Genomic DNA, 18,857 nt, shown 5'->3' with positions numbered 1-18,857 from the left:
GAACATCAGCTGCATGCTTTACATTGTTTAAAACTAGTTTAGTTCCAATACTAGTTTCCAAACAAATCGTTCCAACACTAGCCACCCTAGATACAGTCTCATTACCTATACTCAAAGTTCCAAAGTCACCCTGAGTATAGGATGAGAAAAATTCCTTCCTTGATGTCACATGAGATGAGACACCATTGTCCACAACCCAACTTGACTCATCACAAGCAATATTTATCAGATCCGCATCAAGGACAGTAACAAGATCTTCTATAGTGACGGTGGCCACATGATTGCCATCTTCTTTCTGTTCTTCCTTGTCTTTATTCTCCTTTTTAAAAATCTGGCAGAACTTCTTTGCGTGCCCTTTCTTCCCGCAATGATAACACTCAATATATTTAAGTCTGCTTCTGGATTTGCTTCTATTATGTTCTCTATTTTGAGAACCCCGATTCTTGCTTCCCCCCTAGAGTCAGTCACCAAGACATCTGATGAGGAGGAACCCTCAGATTTTCTTCTCATCTCTTCATTTAAAAGGCTGCTCTTGGCAAGATCCATAGAGATCACACCATCCGGAGCAGAATTTAATAATGAGGTCCTAAGAATTTCCCAAGAATCTGGTAGGGAACCAAGTAGAAACAGTCCTTGAATTTCTTCATTAAATTTAATGCCCATAGCAGATAACTGGTTCATGATCCCCTGAAAATTATTCAGATGATCTGTCATCGCAGAACCATCATGGTATTTTAAACCCAACATCTGCTTTATTAGAAACATCTTGTTGTTTCTAGTTTTTCGAGCATACAGACTTTCAAGGTGCTCCCATAGGGTCCGAGCATGTGTCTCCCCAGAAATATGGTTCAAAACATTATCGTCAACCCACTGTCTAATAAAGCTGCAAACCTGCCTATGTAACAAATTCTACTCTTCATCTGATTTATTATTAGGCTTTATAGTAGCGAATACAGGTTGATGAAAATTCTTGACATAGAGCAAATCTTTCATTTTGCCCTTCCAAATAGCATAATTTGTACCACTCAAAATAACCATTCTACTAGTGTTGACTTCCATCGTTTATCACAAATACAAATACTATTTATTAAGAGACCAAAATAATTCTTTTCTGATGTGGAAGTTCAGACTGTGCTGCAACCACAGAGCATACTCACACAGAACTTTGGCTCTGATACCACTTGTTGGGAATAAACCTCGTGAAAATAATATTCACGGTATTAGTGATAAACGCGGACCACTAAGTTATGGTTAAATCAGCAAGAATAAAAATGCAGCAAAAATGACACCAAGATTTTACGTGGAAACCCTTCTGAATAAGGGAAAAACCACGACCAAGAAGAGCGACTGATATCACTATAGCAAGGAATTTTACATTGTGTAGTAACGAGTACAAATACTCCTAAGACCACTACACCCTCAAAAGAAAAAATACTCTTTTGTTTTTTTCACCTTACTATAATATCTCTCACACTCTATTTTTTCTTCACAGACTATTTTCTTATAGTCTATGGAATACCTTGCTCTCTCTCTCTCTCTCACTCAAGTGTATTGTCTGAGGTTTTTTTGGTGTGTAGAAATGAGAGTCGAAGTTCTCCTTTTATAGGCAGAGCCTTGCCTACTACACTTAGACATTTTTCTTCTGCAGCCTACCCTTTTTGACAATGCAGAAGAAAAAATTGATGTCAACTTTGAAAAACCAACAAAGGAAGAAAAGTCTTCTTTAATTTATGAGATGGACCCTACAAATAATTCATGAAAAAAAAATAAGCTCAAGAAATGCATAGGTATATGCTAAGTTGTTCGCCTACGAGTGCGGATCTATAGGTCGGATCCTTCGAGATGTAAATTCTAAAATTCAGGGATACGAATCCTAATACGGATACGGGCGCGGGAATTCAGCTAAAAATAATTGAAAAATATAAAAATATCTTTAAACGATGAGATCTTATGTGGAATACTTACGTATAACTTATAAAGTGTGAATTATTTTTATTCTCAAGTTGTAGATAATTAGAGGATTGATTTCCTAGATAAGGTATGCTATTTTCTTCAAATTTACCCTGATTTTGGTTCTGATTTTGGGAATCAAATTGTATCTTGTCTCGAATTTTTCCGTCTGTCATGGTCATAGTACCCAAAATTGTTTGATCACATATAATACGGATCCCCATACCCACACCCATACTAGTGTTATGTCGACCTAGATGCTGCACCTAAACTACTGTGTTCGAGCAACTTAGGGTATACAAACTCAATATGGGTAGTGATGATGGAAATACAGATAGCTAGAAAAGCTATAAAAAAAACTTTTGAATCTAGGATGTTAGAAGAATATAAATCCTTACAATAACAACATTATTCAGAAATTCCATAAGAGCATTGTACTATAACTTATGGTCACCAAGATATACTCATGGCACGTGATAAAATAGGCCTTGTATGCACTGAACCACAGCTAGATCATTTTCTGTATAGAGAGGATTATGCCGCAATTAAAGAAGTCACCATAGGAACTAGATTACAGATACTAGCCAAAACTCTGTCAAGAAGGTACGCGATAGGGTCAAACATTTTACCGAGCACAAATTAGAACAGATAAAGGAAATGAAAGAAACCTACTAAAGAAGTACATTTCCTTTTATGCTGAGGTGAGATGTCCAATGATGGAAAGAGCTGAGATAAGGATAGTCTCTGTCCAATCCGAGAACCTCTATTCCTCGAGATTTTTCATTCCCTTAACTTTTTCTGCGATTCTGCGCTGCTGCTTTGTTCATATCTGTACCAGCTATGCCTCCAATTACAATGATCGAGTTAAGGATACACTGTCTAGTCTGAAAATCTCTATTCCTTGAGAATTTTCCATTCTGTCAACTTTTTCCGCAATTCCATAGCTGCTTCATTCATACCTGCACCAGCTATTCCTTCAACTATAGCAGAAAAGACGGATGAATTAACCTTGTGCCGACTTGATATCATCATTTTCAACACTTGTATTGCAGAGTCCAGTTTACTGTTTTGACATAACCTGTGAATAATAAATCTGTAACAGTTATCTCGGACCCTGCGTCTGCTATTACCCATCTCTTTTAGTAATTCCACAGCTTCTTCAACAAGATCAGCTCGACAGAAACCCCACATTAGACATCTATATGTAACATCATCAGGACAAATGCCATCCTTTTCCATCCGATGGTATAATTCCATCGATTTCTCCATAAAACCATTCTTTGCAAGGCCATCAATGACTATGTTGTAAGTGATTATACTAGGAGAACAACTGCTATCACTTAAACAGTGAAGAATTTGGACGGCCTCGTCCACCATTGCCTCCTTACAAAGAGCACGTAGAAGTGTATTATAGGTTATTATGTCGGGTGAACAGTTTTGGGAGACCATCTGAGTAAAAGAATCAATTGCACGATCCAGAAGCCCATGTTTGCACAGACCATTGATTAGAATATTGTAAGTCACAACACTAGGAGGATGTGAAGTTTCATTCATGACGGAAAGAATCTCATCTACCTCGTTCCAACATCCATAGGTAGAAAGGGAATGGAGAAGAGTATTGTACGTCACATCATTGGGCTCAAGGCCATGTGACAACAGATTATAAATTAGTAAAGCCGAATCTTCAAAGTTCCCTTGCTTAGAAGCAAAATTTACCATGGAATTAAAGGTCACAAGATCTGGAGAACATCCCTCAACTGCCAAATCCTCCATTATCTCAAGAGCACGTATAATACCACAATGTTTGCAGACTAATTCAACCAGAATTGTACTGGTGATCGAATAAGGAGGACATCCTTTTCTTAACTGATCCTTCCAAAACTGAATGGCTTGATCATATTTACTACGGTCAAACATAGCACGCAATATAGTATTATAAGTGATAACATCGGGAGGGCAGCCGCTAAAGCTCATATAGTCCAAGAAACCAATGGCAGAATTCAAAAGCCCTTTTCTACAGAGACCACTGATTAACATATTGTATGTGATAATATCTGGAGTCCCACCAGACATAACCATGATTTCTAGAACATTTGCTGCTTTGCCTGTCTGCCCAGCATTGACGAGGCCCCTGATCAAGTTTATGCAGGAAGGGCAGTCTGGAATTTGGTTTCGACGAGTCATCAGGTCAACTAATTTTGATGCTTCAAGCAACTTTCCATGACTGCAAAAACTTTTAAGAACTCTGTTGTTAGTTGTCTCGTCATTTTCAACCAACGGTCCATCTAAAGTCAACCTTAAGGAACTAGAAAGTTTTTTTAAATGTTGCTCATTTGATCTCTTCTCAACAATTCTATCTAAGCTCCCAGCATTACCCTCTTTAACTCTATCAAGGCAGACAGTTCCCTGCTTGCTTCTACAGAATAAAATCGAACCAGTTTTTCCTGAACCAAGAACTCCACGCCACTGCGGAGAAGATTGACAACTAAAGTTACCGCTAAATGAATGTCTTAACAGAATATCTGGAGTTTTTATTAGCAAGGACAGATTGCTCCCAGTTTGGAGGTCTATTTGGCTGGAGCTTGAATTCTGTATGTGCAGGGCAGGAGCTTCAATCATCAGTTTTGGGACTAGTGTATAAGGCATTGCTTTCTTCACGATAACACCAACGTTCAAGAGAGAAAGAGCATTTCTTCAGAAACTACTGTGTTCTTCCTGGAAATTGGAAGTACGCAGGATTGTAGTGGCATATGTGCGGCTAAACTTGAATTCTTCAAGGTGAGGTGCAATCTTAGACAAACTTGAAAAAAGAGATGGACCACTGATCGCAGTCTTGTCAACTGAAAAAGTTAAGGTGAGTGGGGGATGTAAGAGGACAAAACGTCTACTGAATATAAACCATTAACAGAGAACATTATTTGAGGCCATTGCATTCAAAATGCAAAATAGTTCCTTTAGTCACAGAAACATTTGCTTACATAACACCAAGGCAATCGAATCACATATTTAACCACTCCGCTCTATTCAAGGCCATCTCGTTCTAAACACGATACAGTAACATATCTCACAAAAACATTTGCTCAATGGGAACAGATAAAGGCAATTAAATCACACATTTAATCTATTTATTTATTTTACTTTCCTATGTACATTTTCCACGCAATCAAAAAGTGCTTTTGACTTCCAAAAAACAAGCCAATTCAGCCACTTTATTGGCTTCATTAAACAAAAATGAAGAACTAGTCAACTAGACCTCATATACCTAGCACTAAAGTAAGCAAATCTTGCATTACTACCGTATATAACTACACAAAGCAACAACAACAACAACCAAAAACCTAGTGTAATCCCATAAAGAGGGATCTGGGAAGGTAGAGTGTACGCAGACCTTACCCCAATCTTACGAAGGTAGAGAGACTGTTTCCAATAGACCCTCGGAACTCAATAATAATAGCATAAAATCTTTATGGTTAAAAGACGAATTCTCCCACGATTCTCCATTTTGAGTGATACGAATACTATTTGGACAGTAGTTATTATAATGTCTTGTTTATTAGTATAACTTTCATCCTTAGCCAAATCTTTCATTGTTTCAATAAAACCAAATGTATTTCTAACATTCCTTTAGTAAACCAATGCTCACCAGTTTAATTAACTATACTATATCCAACAACCAATTCACTAAGCATCGTTTGGTATGATGGATAAGCAAAAATAATCCTGGAACAAAAATTTGGTACTGTCTTATCCCTTGTTTGGTTACTAATCCCGGAATAAGTTATCCCACCTACCAAAGGGTGGAATACTAATCTCATGATAAGTTATCCTAGTATAAAACAATAAAATTTACAATTCCAGAATTAATACAACATACCAAACAGCCAATAAGAAATACTACCAGTATAACTAATCCCAACATAACTTATCTTCAAACCAAACGACCCCTAAGCGTAACTGAATTTAGAGCTTTGGTCAGCCAAGCTGGTTAGGAAAAAACTAATTTTTGGGGAAAACCCATCACTTTAGAAACCCAAGAACTTAATATTAAACAAAGAAACACTTAACTACTTAAATAATAAAACTTGTTCAGCTTTTATTACAATCTTTGGCTAACAATTCAATAGTAATATCTGACATGCTAACCCATAAGCTTATGAACAAAACAAAATTAGAATGAAAAACCAAACAAAGTGAAAGTATAGGAAAGCAATAAGCCATGAACGTACCTGCAGTGTTTCTTGTGGAGTTGTGGTTTGAGTATTTGGGATTGGTTTCGGACTAAAAAAACAAAGGAGAGGGATTATTTGGGGGCAAAACTATGAATATAAGGATTAACGAGGTTGGTTTATAAAGTAGGATAGTGGGACGTTAATAACTAGGGTTGAAGTTTGTAGAAATTTGCATATTGACTCCTTTTTTCGACTTAATAAGAACTTTGGTACCTAAAAAGTTAAAGGACATGAAAGAAATAAGTAAAAAATTACATATTTAGTGGGCGTTTGGACATAAGAATTGTAAAATTCTAAAAAAAGGCGAAAAACTTTTTCAAGTGAAAATGGTATTTGAAATTTAGAGTTGTGTTTGGACATGAATATGATTTTGGGTTGTTTTTAAAGTTTTGTGAGTGATTTGAGCGAAAATTTTGAAAAACAGTCTTTTGGAGTTTTTAAAATTTTCGAAATTTTCCAAAATGCATCTTCAAAGGAAGATTGAAAATTTTACGAACAAACGCTGATTTCGGAAAAAAGGAAAAAAGTTTTGGAAAAATTTCTTATGTCCAAACGGGCTCTTAGTAAATGATTGCATTCTAAAGAGGATTAACTTTTTTTCACCTCATTTTATATTTTGAATTTTTTCACCTCATATTTAAACACACAAAAAAAAAGCACTTTAAATACAAGGAAATTCTATGTAAATAATTATGATTATATAACTTTAAAAAAGGTGTTCAAGAATAGGAACAATATCCTTGTTCTATAGCTATTAGTACCGTGCTTGAGAACTGAGAAGTAATTCTTCAAAATGCTTAAATATGGAGTATATTTTATTATTTATTTTACATGCTATAAGAATAATTTTTTGTTATATTTTGTCGCGTCACTCTTTGCACTACTAGGTGCCTAGGTGATTTGAGAAATGCCCTTCTATAAATATAAATGTTGGCGTTTCAAGTTTTCCTTCGTGAATTTTTAAGCTTAGCGTATTTCTTCTTCATGAAATTTTAAAGTTTTTTCATTTGTTGTGTAAATTATATTTAGGGAATTTAGCCCCAAATTTAAATTTAACTACTCTTATTATGGGTACTTCTTTCCAGTTGAACATTGGGAAAATGTAGCTTATTCAGTATAAAGAGCAAATCAAATAAAAATGTACATTTTATATTACGATTGTATATAGAACATTTGGAAAATGTAGCTTATTCGGTATAAATAACAAATCAAATTAAAATGCACGTTCTATATAATGATTGTGAAACCGATAACGTCATATAGAAGTGAATGTACACTAGCTTAAAGAAGTTCATAGACATCTAATCATAAAGATTAAAGATGATCATATTAGACATCTAACCATAAAAATTAAAGATAATCATATCAGACATAAGTGCAAGTAGATAAATGCTGAAAAGGTTTAACTCCTGTTCAACACAAACCGATGTACTAGTCGGTGAAGTACTATTATAGTCTATTTGGCCAAGTTTCTCCAAGGTTAAAAGTATATTTTTTTCAAAAAAATGATGTTTTTTCAAAGTTAGTGTCTGACCAAATTTTTAGAAGGAAAAAAAAAGTGTTGTTGAGTAGAAACAGTATTGGAAAAGCAAAAAAATGTATTTTTTCTCCAGAAACATTCTTTTGAAAAGCACTTTCGAAAAAAATATACTTAAAAATACTTTTTTCAACTTGACCAAACATTAATTGTTGCTCATAACTATTTTTCAAATTAATTAGTCGCTTCTCAACAAAAATACTTTTGAGAAAAAATACTTTTCAAAATAAGCTGATTTAATTACGATTGATTTGTCAAAACATAATGAAGTAGACCTACAATTACATGGACGAAAGTTGTCTTAAAATGCCTACAATCTTTCAAAATCTACGCAAATTAAACAAATATAACATAACAAAATGGAAGTAAGGGAACCACCAAGATTAAAACTTAGTCATCATCAGTAACGAAAGTATAAAACTGCAAATATCATTGAAAGTTTCTAAACCACCACTAGTTTTTCCTTCCAGAAATCTATCATTGAAAAGAATCTACATCCAGAAATTGATTAAGACGCATTTAAAATACACCTCAAGTATCTTGCTGCTTGCGTCATTGTATCATGGTTGGTGCTCACTTGTGCAATATACTCTTCTGTGCTAGCTTTGGTTTCTTATGTGATCGGTTCTGCCACAAGATCCAACATCCACAAAAAAGTAGTCAGTTAATGCTCTTTTTGATAATTAGAAGTCAGTCAATGCCAGGTAACAAAGGGGAGCCTTAGCATAACTGGTAAAGTTGCAACCATGTGACCATGAGGTCACGGGATCGAGCCGTGGAAACAACCTCTTGCAGAAATGCAAGGTAAGGTTGCGTACAATAGACCCTTGTCGTCCGGCCCTTCCCCGGACCCCGCTCATAACGGGAGCCTAGTGCACCGGGCTGCCCTTTTTTTAATGCCAAGTATCAAGATGTAATATCATATAAGTAACCCTCACCTCATTAGGCATCTGGGTATAATATTATCATTACCAATTCAATAACTAAAGCAACTGCCACTTCAGACATTCATCTACTCCCCACTTTGCAAACTCCACAAAAACCAGAATGCCTAAATCTCATACAAGTTTGTTGATGTTGTCCTTTTCTTTACTTTTGAAACTGAATGTTGTCCTTTTTCCTTACTATTTTTTCTTTTCCTAAACTGACTTCAAAAAGCAGTCCTAAATGTTGTTTCCAGCAGAGTACTGTTACTTGTTTCCTTCACTATTCCTTCCTTTTCGTATAGTGAAGATAGGGGAGGGGAAGTACAGATTCAAATAGAAAAACCAGGGGCATAATAAAGTGCACTCTTTCTGTCAACGCTAAACATTTGATGTGAAGACATCAAAGAAGGGGGGGCCAAAGAAACCTACACATGCCATCAACCAAACAGTGTATCAAGGAAAATACTAGATCCAGCTGAAGACTACCATCCATACCATTTATGAGTGATGGTGTTCAAAAAGGTAAAAGCTGATTATCTAACTGTGACAGACCCAGTTTATCAAGTTATGTCATCACTTAATATATTGATTATGCTGGTTCCCACAAGCACGATAAGAGATTACACATTCAAATATTGATTTAACAGATAACTTACCATTCATTTCTTTAAATGCTGCAGCAAGGTCTAATGGGTTGGAAAAACTCACAAATCCATATCCCTTGGTCTTACCAGTCCGCTTGTTTCTCACAACCCGTCAACATGCATTATAGAAACCTTTGGTTATTGAACCTTATAAGCTACAGCATACAATTATACAACAAAGTTCGGAGAGAGCAAGGCGAATATAAGATACTTTTTTACTTCTATTCAATGTTTGAGGTCAAGGCAGAAAGAATGAAGTTAGTAATAACATCAGCACGATGGATCTTGAAATACAAGCTACACTTCTTTATAACGCATAACTACTGCACTTTAGGGCAATAAACAAATTACAATAGACTATGTGTATCGCCACCACTCCTATCTTCTCAATTAGATGCCATCAATGTAGAATCTTCTCAATTAGACTATGTCCAGGGAATAAGTAAGGTATCACCACCACTAATATCTCCTCAATTAGATGCCACCAATCTAGTATCTCCTCAATTAGATGCTCACTGGAAATATCTCATATCATCAACCTTTTTATTGGCTTGTGTTCTTCTGTTTACGCAAATACAAACAGGCACGTACAGAACTAAGTCAGCATGCATGTCTGAAATGAACCCCACCAAAAAGAAAAGGGAAAAGAACACACACATACGCACACAAATATACAACCTGAGGATTACAATTTGTGGTCCCACTATGATACTACTAATATGTTCTCTTTATTTTCAATTTTTGAAAGTTACTGAACTCCAATTTTAAAGCAGTAAAAAGTGAAGAGAAGTCTCTCTCAAAACTAGATGCATGCATAGTTGCATACCACTATCTATGTACCCAAACTATGAATAGATGTTGATGCATTTAGAAGGAAATTTAGATTTCTGAAGATTCATGAATATTCAGGATGCAGAAATATGACATCAAAAAGACAGAAAAAATTTAAACTTCTAGGTGACAAAAATCTCTCCCTTCATGACCAGAAATACTAGTGCTCATGTATACAATCAAAAACATAAAAATGTAAAATTATTGGAAAACATAAACGAACTAACAGAACATACCTTAGCCATGTTAAAGGTTGGAAACCTTGAAAAGGCTTTTGAAAGGACATCATCATTCACCTCATTCCCAAGATTACCACAGAATAGACGATAATCATCTGTGACACCATCCAAACAGGAAACTTAGTTATTCCACTATACTAGGATTTGCACCAATTCTAAAAGCAAAAGGCACAAGAAACCATGGGAAAACAGGTACATCCATACAAAAGGAAGTGACTAGACAACCACCAGCAAAAGATAATTGGGTGAGAAAATTATATCACTTGCAAGACCTCAATCCATGAAAGTGGACCAATAAAGCATACTATTCAAACATGTAAGATCAGATAGATTACTTTGCAGGTTTGTCTCCTGCACATTCTTTTCTCTAAATACACTCCTAAATTGCTTTATAATGCAACACTGGGTACACAATGTCAAAATATTAAGCCTGCTTCACTCCCCTCTATTCTAGCATCAAGACAATCACTAGCTATCATCATCGCGTCTGTCTTCCTCAAATGAAGGCATTCCCATTGCCTGAAAACATAGCCTAAGATTTACTTAAACCTTTCTCTTAGAGTTTTGCAATAATTTTAAGCACTTTACACTAGGCTAACAGATCTGAAGTCTTTGACTTCTGCCCAAAATTCTAGACTGTAAAATTTTTGGGTCGCTTTGAACCAAATTCACAATGTCAAAACCCTCCAGCACAAGGTACTATCCAGTTCAATTGATGCCTAAAACTATTACAGAGAACCAGGGTAATCCCCACAAAAAGCCAGATGCATAAATAAACAGATTTGAATAACATGAGGCACAGCCAGTCAAGGAAAAAAAAGAGGAAATTAGGCTTACTCTCTTGTCACTCTGCCAAAGTAGGATCTTCCCAACTTTGTCCTGCTGCCTTACGAGGTACAGCTTTCTTCTTGGCCTCAGCTTTGTGTTCCATTTCGCTGCTCGCAAGTGCAGCTTTCAAGTTTTCAAGTGCTTCAGGTGTGATTCGCATCTGAGCCTGTCTGCAAGAATTACGTACATTACAAACATGACAAATACAGTAATACACCTTTTTCTCATATTAAGCTCGTTGGCTTTGTTGCGGAAGCCAAATGTATATAGTGTGAATAAGTCACAACTACTATACCAAAAATTATGACAGCCACCAAATAATAAATAAGACAATAAAGCAACAATAAAGGGAACACCAGAATTTACGAGGTTCGGCTAATTTTGCCTACTCCTCGGACACAACCAATATTTTATTTCACTCCAAAAATACAAGTGAAATAATACTAAAGAGAGAAGATACAAATGCCTTAAACAGATGAGAAGGCAAATGAGAGGTGTGTTTAAATCCTAAACATTAAGCCTTCTTTTATAGGGGGAAAATCCCCCCAACTTTTGTTTTCCCACCGATGTGGGACAAACATTTTGCCAATTTCAACAAATCTCCACCTTGGCAAAATTCCACATCTTCAATTTTCTCTCAATAACAAATTTTGGTTGTGTCTTCATCTTCAATCTTCAGTGTTCAACAATGTTGATCAAATCCAAACAATGTTGAAACTTGATCGCAGTCACCACCTTTGTCAGCATATCAGCAAGATTCTCCGTAGTATGAATTTTCTTCACTGTGACTCCACCTTCTTCTATGATTTCTCGTACGAAATGATACCGAACATCAATGTGCTTCGTCCTTGCATGATACACTTGGTTTTTCGCTAATTGAATAGCACTTTGACTATCACAAAAAATTGTGATACCTTTTTGTTCAACACCAAGCTCCTTTAGCAATCCTTGAAGCCAAATTGCCTCTTTCACAGCCTCTGTAATAGTCATGTACTCTGCCTCTGTTGTAGACAAAGCAACTGTTGACTGCAAAGTAGACTTCCAACTAACTGGTGCCTTTGCAAAAGTAAACACATAACCAGTAGTTGATCGTCGTTTGTCCAGATCACCCGCAAAATCTGAGTCACAATATCCAACTACAGACTGATTGTCTTCCTGCTCAAAAACTAACCCGACATCTACAGTATTATGAATATACCGTAGAATCCACTTCACAGCTTGCCAATGCTCCTTCCCTGGATTGTGCATATATCTGCTAATAACTCCAACAACTTGTGAAATGTCAGGCCTTGTGCAAACCATTGCATACATCAAGCTACCAACAACATTTGCGTATGGTACCTTTGACATATACTCTCGTTCAGCTTCATCCATTGGCGACATATTAGTACTTAGCTTAAAATGGGGAGCAAGTGGAGTACTAACTGGCTTAGTCTTGTCATCTATGCCAAAACGTTGTAGTACTCTTTTCAAATATTCTTTCTGAGATAAACAGAGTTTCTTTGAACGTCTATCTCTTATTATCTCCATGCCAAGAATTTTCTTTGCCTCACCCAAATCCTTCATCTCGAACTCCTTCTTCAGTTGAATTTTCAACTTATCAATTTCTTCCGAATTCTTGGAAGCTATCAACATATCATCAACATATAGGAGAAGATATACAAAGGAACCATCTTTAAGCTTGTGCAAATACACACAATGATCGTATTTGCTTCTCTTGTACCCTTGCCGCAACATAAACTCGTCAAAACGCTTGTACCATTGTCTAGAAGATTGTTTCAATCCGTACAACGATTTTTCAAGTTTGCACACCATATTTTCTTTTCCAGCAACTTTGAATCCTTCTGGCTGAGTCATGTAGATTTCCTCCTCCAAGTTTCCATGTAAAAACGCAGTTTTTACATCCATCTGAACTAGTTCCAAATCCAATTGTGCTACCAAAGCCAACATAATTCTAATGGAGGAATGTTTTACAACTGGAGAAAATACTTCATTGTAATCAATTCTCTCCTTTTGAGCATATCCTTTGGCCACCAATCTTGCTTTGTAGCGAACATCTACTTGGTTAGGAAATCCTTCCTTCTTTGCAAATACCCATTTGCACCCAATTGCTTTCTTTCCCTTCGGGAGATTGGCCAATCTCCATGTATGATTCTGATGAAGGGACTGTATTTCATCATTCATGGCAATCCTCCACTTATCTTCTTCTGAACTTTGGACTGCGTCTTTATAAGTGGTAGAAACATCATCAGCTACAATTGAGGTTGCACAAGCAACTGTCTCTATGAGACGAACAGGTTTCGTTATTGTTCTTTTTGGCCTGCTGGTTGCTATTGATTCAAGTTGTTGTTGAGGTTCCTGAGTTGGAATCTCCTCTACTGGCTCTCCTTCCAGAGGGTAATCTTCATTTGTTTCCTCCTCTGCTTCTTGTGTAGGAAAAATAAATTTTCCCTCAAACTCCACCTGCTTAGAAGCACCTTTATTTTGTTTGGTATCTTCTATTACCTTATTTACCATAGCAGATTCATCAAAGGTAACATCCCTGCTGAATATTACTTTCTTTGTCATAGGACACCATAAGCGATATCCTTTGACTCCAGAAGTAATTCCCATAAAAATAGCCTTCTTTGCCCTTGGATCCAATTTTGACTCCGTCACATGATAATATGCAGTTGAGCCAAACACGTGCAAAGAGTTATAATCTACAGCAGGTTTTCCATACCATTTTTCAAATGGTGTCTTGCCATCAATAGCAGCAGATGGTAGACGATTAATGAGGTGGCATGCATATGTAATTGCCTCAGCCCAAAATTCTTTGCCCAAGCCAGCATTGGACAACATACACTGTACCTTCTCCAGCAAGGTCCGGTTCATACGTTCTGCCACTCCATTCTGTTGTGGTGTATGTCTAACAGTGAAGTGTCGGACGATGCCATCATTTTCACAGACCTTATTGAAATGATCATTTTTGTATTCACCTCCATTGTCTGTGCGAATACACTTGATCCTCCTGCCTGTTTGATTTTCCACCATCGTCTTCCATTTGAGAAAAATTCCTAGCACTTCATCTTTGTTTTTCATTGTATATACCCACACTCTTCGAGAAAAATCATCAACAAAGGTTACAAAATAGTGATTCCCACCCAATGAAGGTGTTTTGGAAGGACCCCAAACATCAGAGTGTACATAATCCAAAATGCCTTTAGTATTATGGATCGCTGTACCAAATTTAACCCTTGTTTGTTTCCCTTTGACACAATGCTCACAAAACTCCAAGTTGCAAGCCTTGACTCCTTTTAACAATCCTTGATCTGATAGAGTTTTCAAGGATTTTCCTCCAGCATGTCCCAAGCGCATGTGCCATAGCTTGGTTGCTTCTGCCTCTTTGTCGTCACTGGATGTCACTGTCACTGTCCCAATAACTGTACTGCCACGATAGCGGTACATATTATTATTCTTCCGATTAGCCTTCATTACCACTAGTGCACCGGAGCATACTCTCATCACTCCATTTTCTGCAATGATTTTGAACCCTTTTGATTCTAGGGCTCCCACGGAGATGAGATTCTTCTTCAAATCCGGTACATATCGAACATCTGTTAATGTTCTGATCATTCCATCATGGTTCCTTAATCGTATTGAACCAATGCCATATGAGGTAAGAGGGCTGTTATCCGTTGTGTGGACGACTCCATATTCTCCTTCTTGAAATTCCACGAACCAGTCCCTGTTGGGACACATATGATAGCTACAAGCCGAGTCCATCAACCATATGTCTGATGATGTTGATGACTCTGTTGTAACTAATGAGAAGTCTGAATCATCACAATCAGCTACATTTGAATCCATAATGGCCTTTCCATTGTTATGTTTGGCCTTATTCTTCAACTTCGGACAGTCTTTCTTCCAGTGCCCTTTTTCTCGACAAAAAGCACATTCATCTTTGTTGGGTCTGGATCTTGACTTGGATCTTCCCTTCTTTGTCCTCATTTGATTTTGAGGACGACCCTCACAAATAGTGCTTCTCCTTCTCCGCCCTTCTGTTTTTCTCGCTTTCTTTGTTCATAGCTGTACAAAGCCGAACAAACTTCTCTGAGAGAAACTTCGTCATTTCCATGGAGTAGAGTAGTTTCAAGATGCTCGTATTCATCAGGAAGTGACGCCAACAACATTAAGGCCAAGTCACCATCATCATAAGTTGTATCCATATTTTGCAAATCTGTGACCAACTTATTGAAACTGGTGATATGTTCATTCATCGTGGTACCAGGAACATAGGTGAAGTGAAACAGTCTCTTCTTCATGTACAATTTATTTTGACTGTTTTTCTTCAAAAATTTATCCTCCAGTGCTTTCCATAATTTACTTGCAGAAGTTTCCTTTGTGTATGGATATTTCTGCTCTCTAGCAAGGTAGGATCGAATGGTACCGCAAGCAACACGGTTGATAATTCTCCAATCTTCTTCTCCAATAACATCTGGTTTCTTTTCTTCAATGGCCAGATCTAGCCCTTGTTGAAAAAGGACATCTAGAACCTCGCCTTGCCACATCCCAAAATGTCCGGACCCGTCAAATATTTCTACCGCAAATTTCGCATTTGACACAATTCTTGTCATAAGTGAAGATGCCAATGATGACGTATTGTTGACACTTGATGTAGATTCTTCTTGTTTATTGTCTCTCATCTTTTACACAAATATTATTTAATAGCTGACGACACAAATCAAGATTATTTCCTTTCTGGTGTGGAAGATCAGACTAAGCTGCAACCACAGAGCATACTCAGACAGAACCTTGACTCAGTTACCAAGATAAATCTTTTCTGATGTGGAAGATCAGACTATGCTGCAACCACAGAGCATACTTAGACAGTACCTTGGCTCTGATACCAATTGTTGCGGAAGCCAAATGTATATAGTGTGAATAAGTCACAACTACTATACCAAAAATTATGACAGCCACCAAATAATAAATAAGACAATAAAGCAACAATAAAGGGAACACCAGAATTTACGAGGTTCGACTAATTTTGCCTACTCCTCGGACACAACCAATATTTTATTTCACTCCAAAAATACAAGTGAAATAATACTAAAGAGAGAAGATACAAATACCTTAAACAGATGAGAAGGCAAATGAGAGGTGTGTTTAAATCCTAAACATTAAGCCTTCTTTTATAGGGGAAAATCCCCCCAACTTTTGTTTTCCCACCGATGTGGGACAAACATTTTGCCAATTTCAACAGGCTTAACATGACAAAGCTACATATGTATAAAGGCCTGGCACAAATACTTCTATGGAGGTTTTCTTCTGTTATCCTCCTAAAAGGAAACTAACAAACTTATAATTGGCTGTCATGATATTTTATGATTTTATTATGAACATATATACACAAATATATACTCTCAACAAGCATTACACACAAATATATAATCTCAACTTTAAACTTCTCATTTTTCACCTCAAACGAGATAATTTTCTAGCCACACAAACATCTATGGCTTGGTGATGCACTTTCTTTTTTGGCATGTCCAAAAAAGAATGATATTTTCCTTTATTTAGAGACAAATTAAGTTAACTTCACATTTCACTATCAATGAGATGATGTATAGTCTGTCAAAGAAGAAGACACCTTTCTATATCTAGAAATTAATTTAAGTTTTATTTTTTATTATACTCTTAATGAGATGATTTATAGCTACATAAATGTCTATGAGTTGCTTTAGATCACAAGTTTTACAAGTTTTATTCTCTCTTAAACTTCGTCAGCAGTCAAACAACACCACCTACAATGGATGAGGGAGTATTAACAACAATTAAACTTTCTATTAACATTGGCGTGACTCTAACAAACAACAACAACAACATACCCAGTATGATTTCACAAGTGGAGTCTGGGGAGGGGAGGGTATATGCAACCTTACCCCTACCTTGTGTGAGGAGGAGTGCCTCTAACTAAATCAAAATGTAAGGATTGACAATCAATTGCAACTTCCACCATCGTTAAAACATACAAAGACGAAGTTTTTATATAAAAACTTATTATTTTTTCATTTTTCTTTCCTTTTCTTTTTGCAATTAATATTTGCTGAGGATTTGAAATGCTTACTTTTTGAAACTGAGGCAAAGTGTAAACCCGGGAATAGGACCAGGAGCAGGACAGACAGAAGGACAGGGAAGTTGAACGGGCGGAGGAGCAGCGCCTATGTAGGGCTGAGGAGGAGGTTGTTGTTGGAGATGAAACGGTGTCGAAAAGTATGTGCCGTTTGAGTAAGCTTTCTGCGACGACGTTGAAATAGCTCCCGCCGACATTGAAGGCACCGTCAACATTGCAACTCTGGTGAATTAGGAATTTTTTTTTTTTTTGGGGGGGGGGGGGGGGGGTTGCAGAAGTTTGGGGAATTATTGTAATGTGATTTCTTTTTCTAAAAAGAGAAGAGATTGGAGGATGTGAAAAAAGAAATCACGAAATATGTAAGTATTGGTTGAAACTTGAAAATATGAAAACGGTGCACTGGAGAAATGGGCTAAAGCCCAGTGGAAAACGAGCATTCTGATTAATGGACCGAATGAGTAAAACTATTGATGGACACGTGGAAATGATGTCGTGTAATCGCTCATAGCACCTCTATCTGAAAGAGATCATCAAAGAACTCTGCTGCCAAAACCAGTAACTGTACACTTACATAAAAGAACATACTAGTAATATTCAAATTTGACTTGACTCAAAAGTCAAACCACTTAAAAACAGGGGAAAAGATGAGTATCAGCTACAGAACTCATAGGGAAGAGAAAAAGAAATGAAATCACATATTTTGTTATAAATATATTATATTATGGATATTCATTTAGTACTCCGTTGTAAATAAGCTTCCTGAAGAAGCTTATCCATATGGGACTCCACCGTAAATATGTTTATCTATTTAGTACTATATTGGAAATAAGCTTCCTGAAGAAGCTTATCACTTCGGTACCCGGTTATGGATAAACATTACCCCCAGTAAAAGTTTATCCATATCGGGTATAATAAGCTTATCTTTTCAGTACCCAGTTATGGATAAACATTATCCCCGGTAGAAGATTATCCATACCGGATATAATAAGCTTATCCATTCAGTACTCTGTTATGGATAAATATTGCTCTCAGTAGAAGATTATCCATGTCTGGTACAGCAGCAGCTTACACAGCAGCTTGTAGCAGCTTACACAGCAGCTTATAGTAGCTTACACTGCAGCTTGTAGTAGCAGCTTCCTTTCTTCTATAAATAGAAGAGATTTCAGTTCATTATGTACATCAGTTTGAATTCGAATAATATATCAGTTTCTCTCTATACTTGTCTTTACTTTATAGTCTTTGTTTCATAACACGTTATCAACACGAAGCTCTACCATCTCGAGCAATTATTTTGAAAGTATCTGAGGTAAGAACTTTGTTTTCCTAAATAATGTCAAATCTTTCTAAACTTGAATTTGTAGCCCTGGATATATCGGGCAAAAGCTACATGTCTTGGGTGCTTGATACTGAAATTCATCTTGATGCGATGGGTCTGGCAGACACCATCAAAGACAAAAATCAGGCATCAAACCAAGACCGTGCCAAAGCAATGATATTCCTACGCCATCACCTTGATGAGGGCCTGAAAATGGAATATCTTACTGTTAAAGATCCAGTC

General features: G+C 36.7%; 1 protein-coding gene and 1 pseudogene across 1 annotated transcript; both read right to left on the bottom strand.

Moving 5' to 3' along the window:
* Positions 1 to 2,446: 2,446 nt before the first annotated feature.
* LOC107822700 (uncharacterized) lies at positions 2,447 to 6,313 on the bottom strand. The gene is made up of 2 exons (XM_016649260.2): positions 6,177 to 6,313; positions 2,447 to 4,790 (listed from the first exon to the last, which is right to left on the bottom strand). The coding sequence occupies exon 2, from the start codon at positions 4,594 to 4,596 to the stop codon at positions 2,845 to 2,847; it is 1,752 nt and encodes a 583-aa protein (XP_016504746.2). The 5' UTR covers positions 4,597 to 4,790; positions 6,177 to 6,313; the 3' UTR covers positions 2,447 to 2,844.
* Positions 6,314 to 9,020: 2,707 nt separating this feature from the next.
* LOC107822699 (uncharacterized) lies at positions 9,021 to 17,575 on the bottom strand (annotated as a pseudogene).
* Between the last annotated feature and the right edge of the window lie 1,282 nt (positions 17,576 to 18,857).

The sequence above is a fragment of the Nicotiana tabacum genome, chromosome 16 (genome assembly GCF_000715075.1).
Source record: "Nicotiana tabacum cultivar K326 chromosome 16, ASM71507v2, whole genome shotgun sequence".
Taxonomy (NCBI): domain Eukaryota; kingdom Viridiplantae; phylum Streptophyta; class Magnoliopsida; order Solanales; family Solanaceae; genus Nicotiana; species Nicotiana tabacum.
Note: the sequence above shows the minus strand (reverse complement) of the source record. Positions and strands in the feature narration are given on the sequence as shown.

Excerpts from the sequence above, each read along its gene's own strand:
- LOC107822700 (XM_016649260.2), bottom strand. The coding sequence starts at position 4,596 with ATGCCTTATACACTAGTCCCAAAACTGATGATTGAAGCTCCTGCCCTG.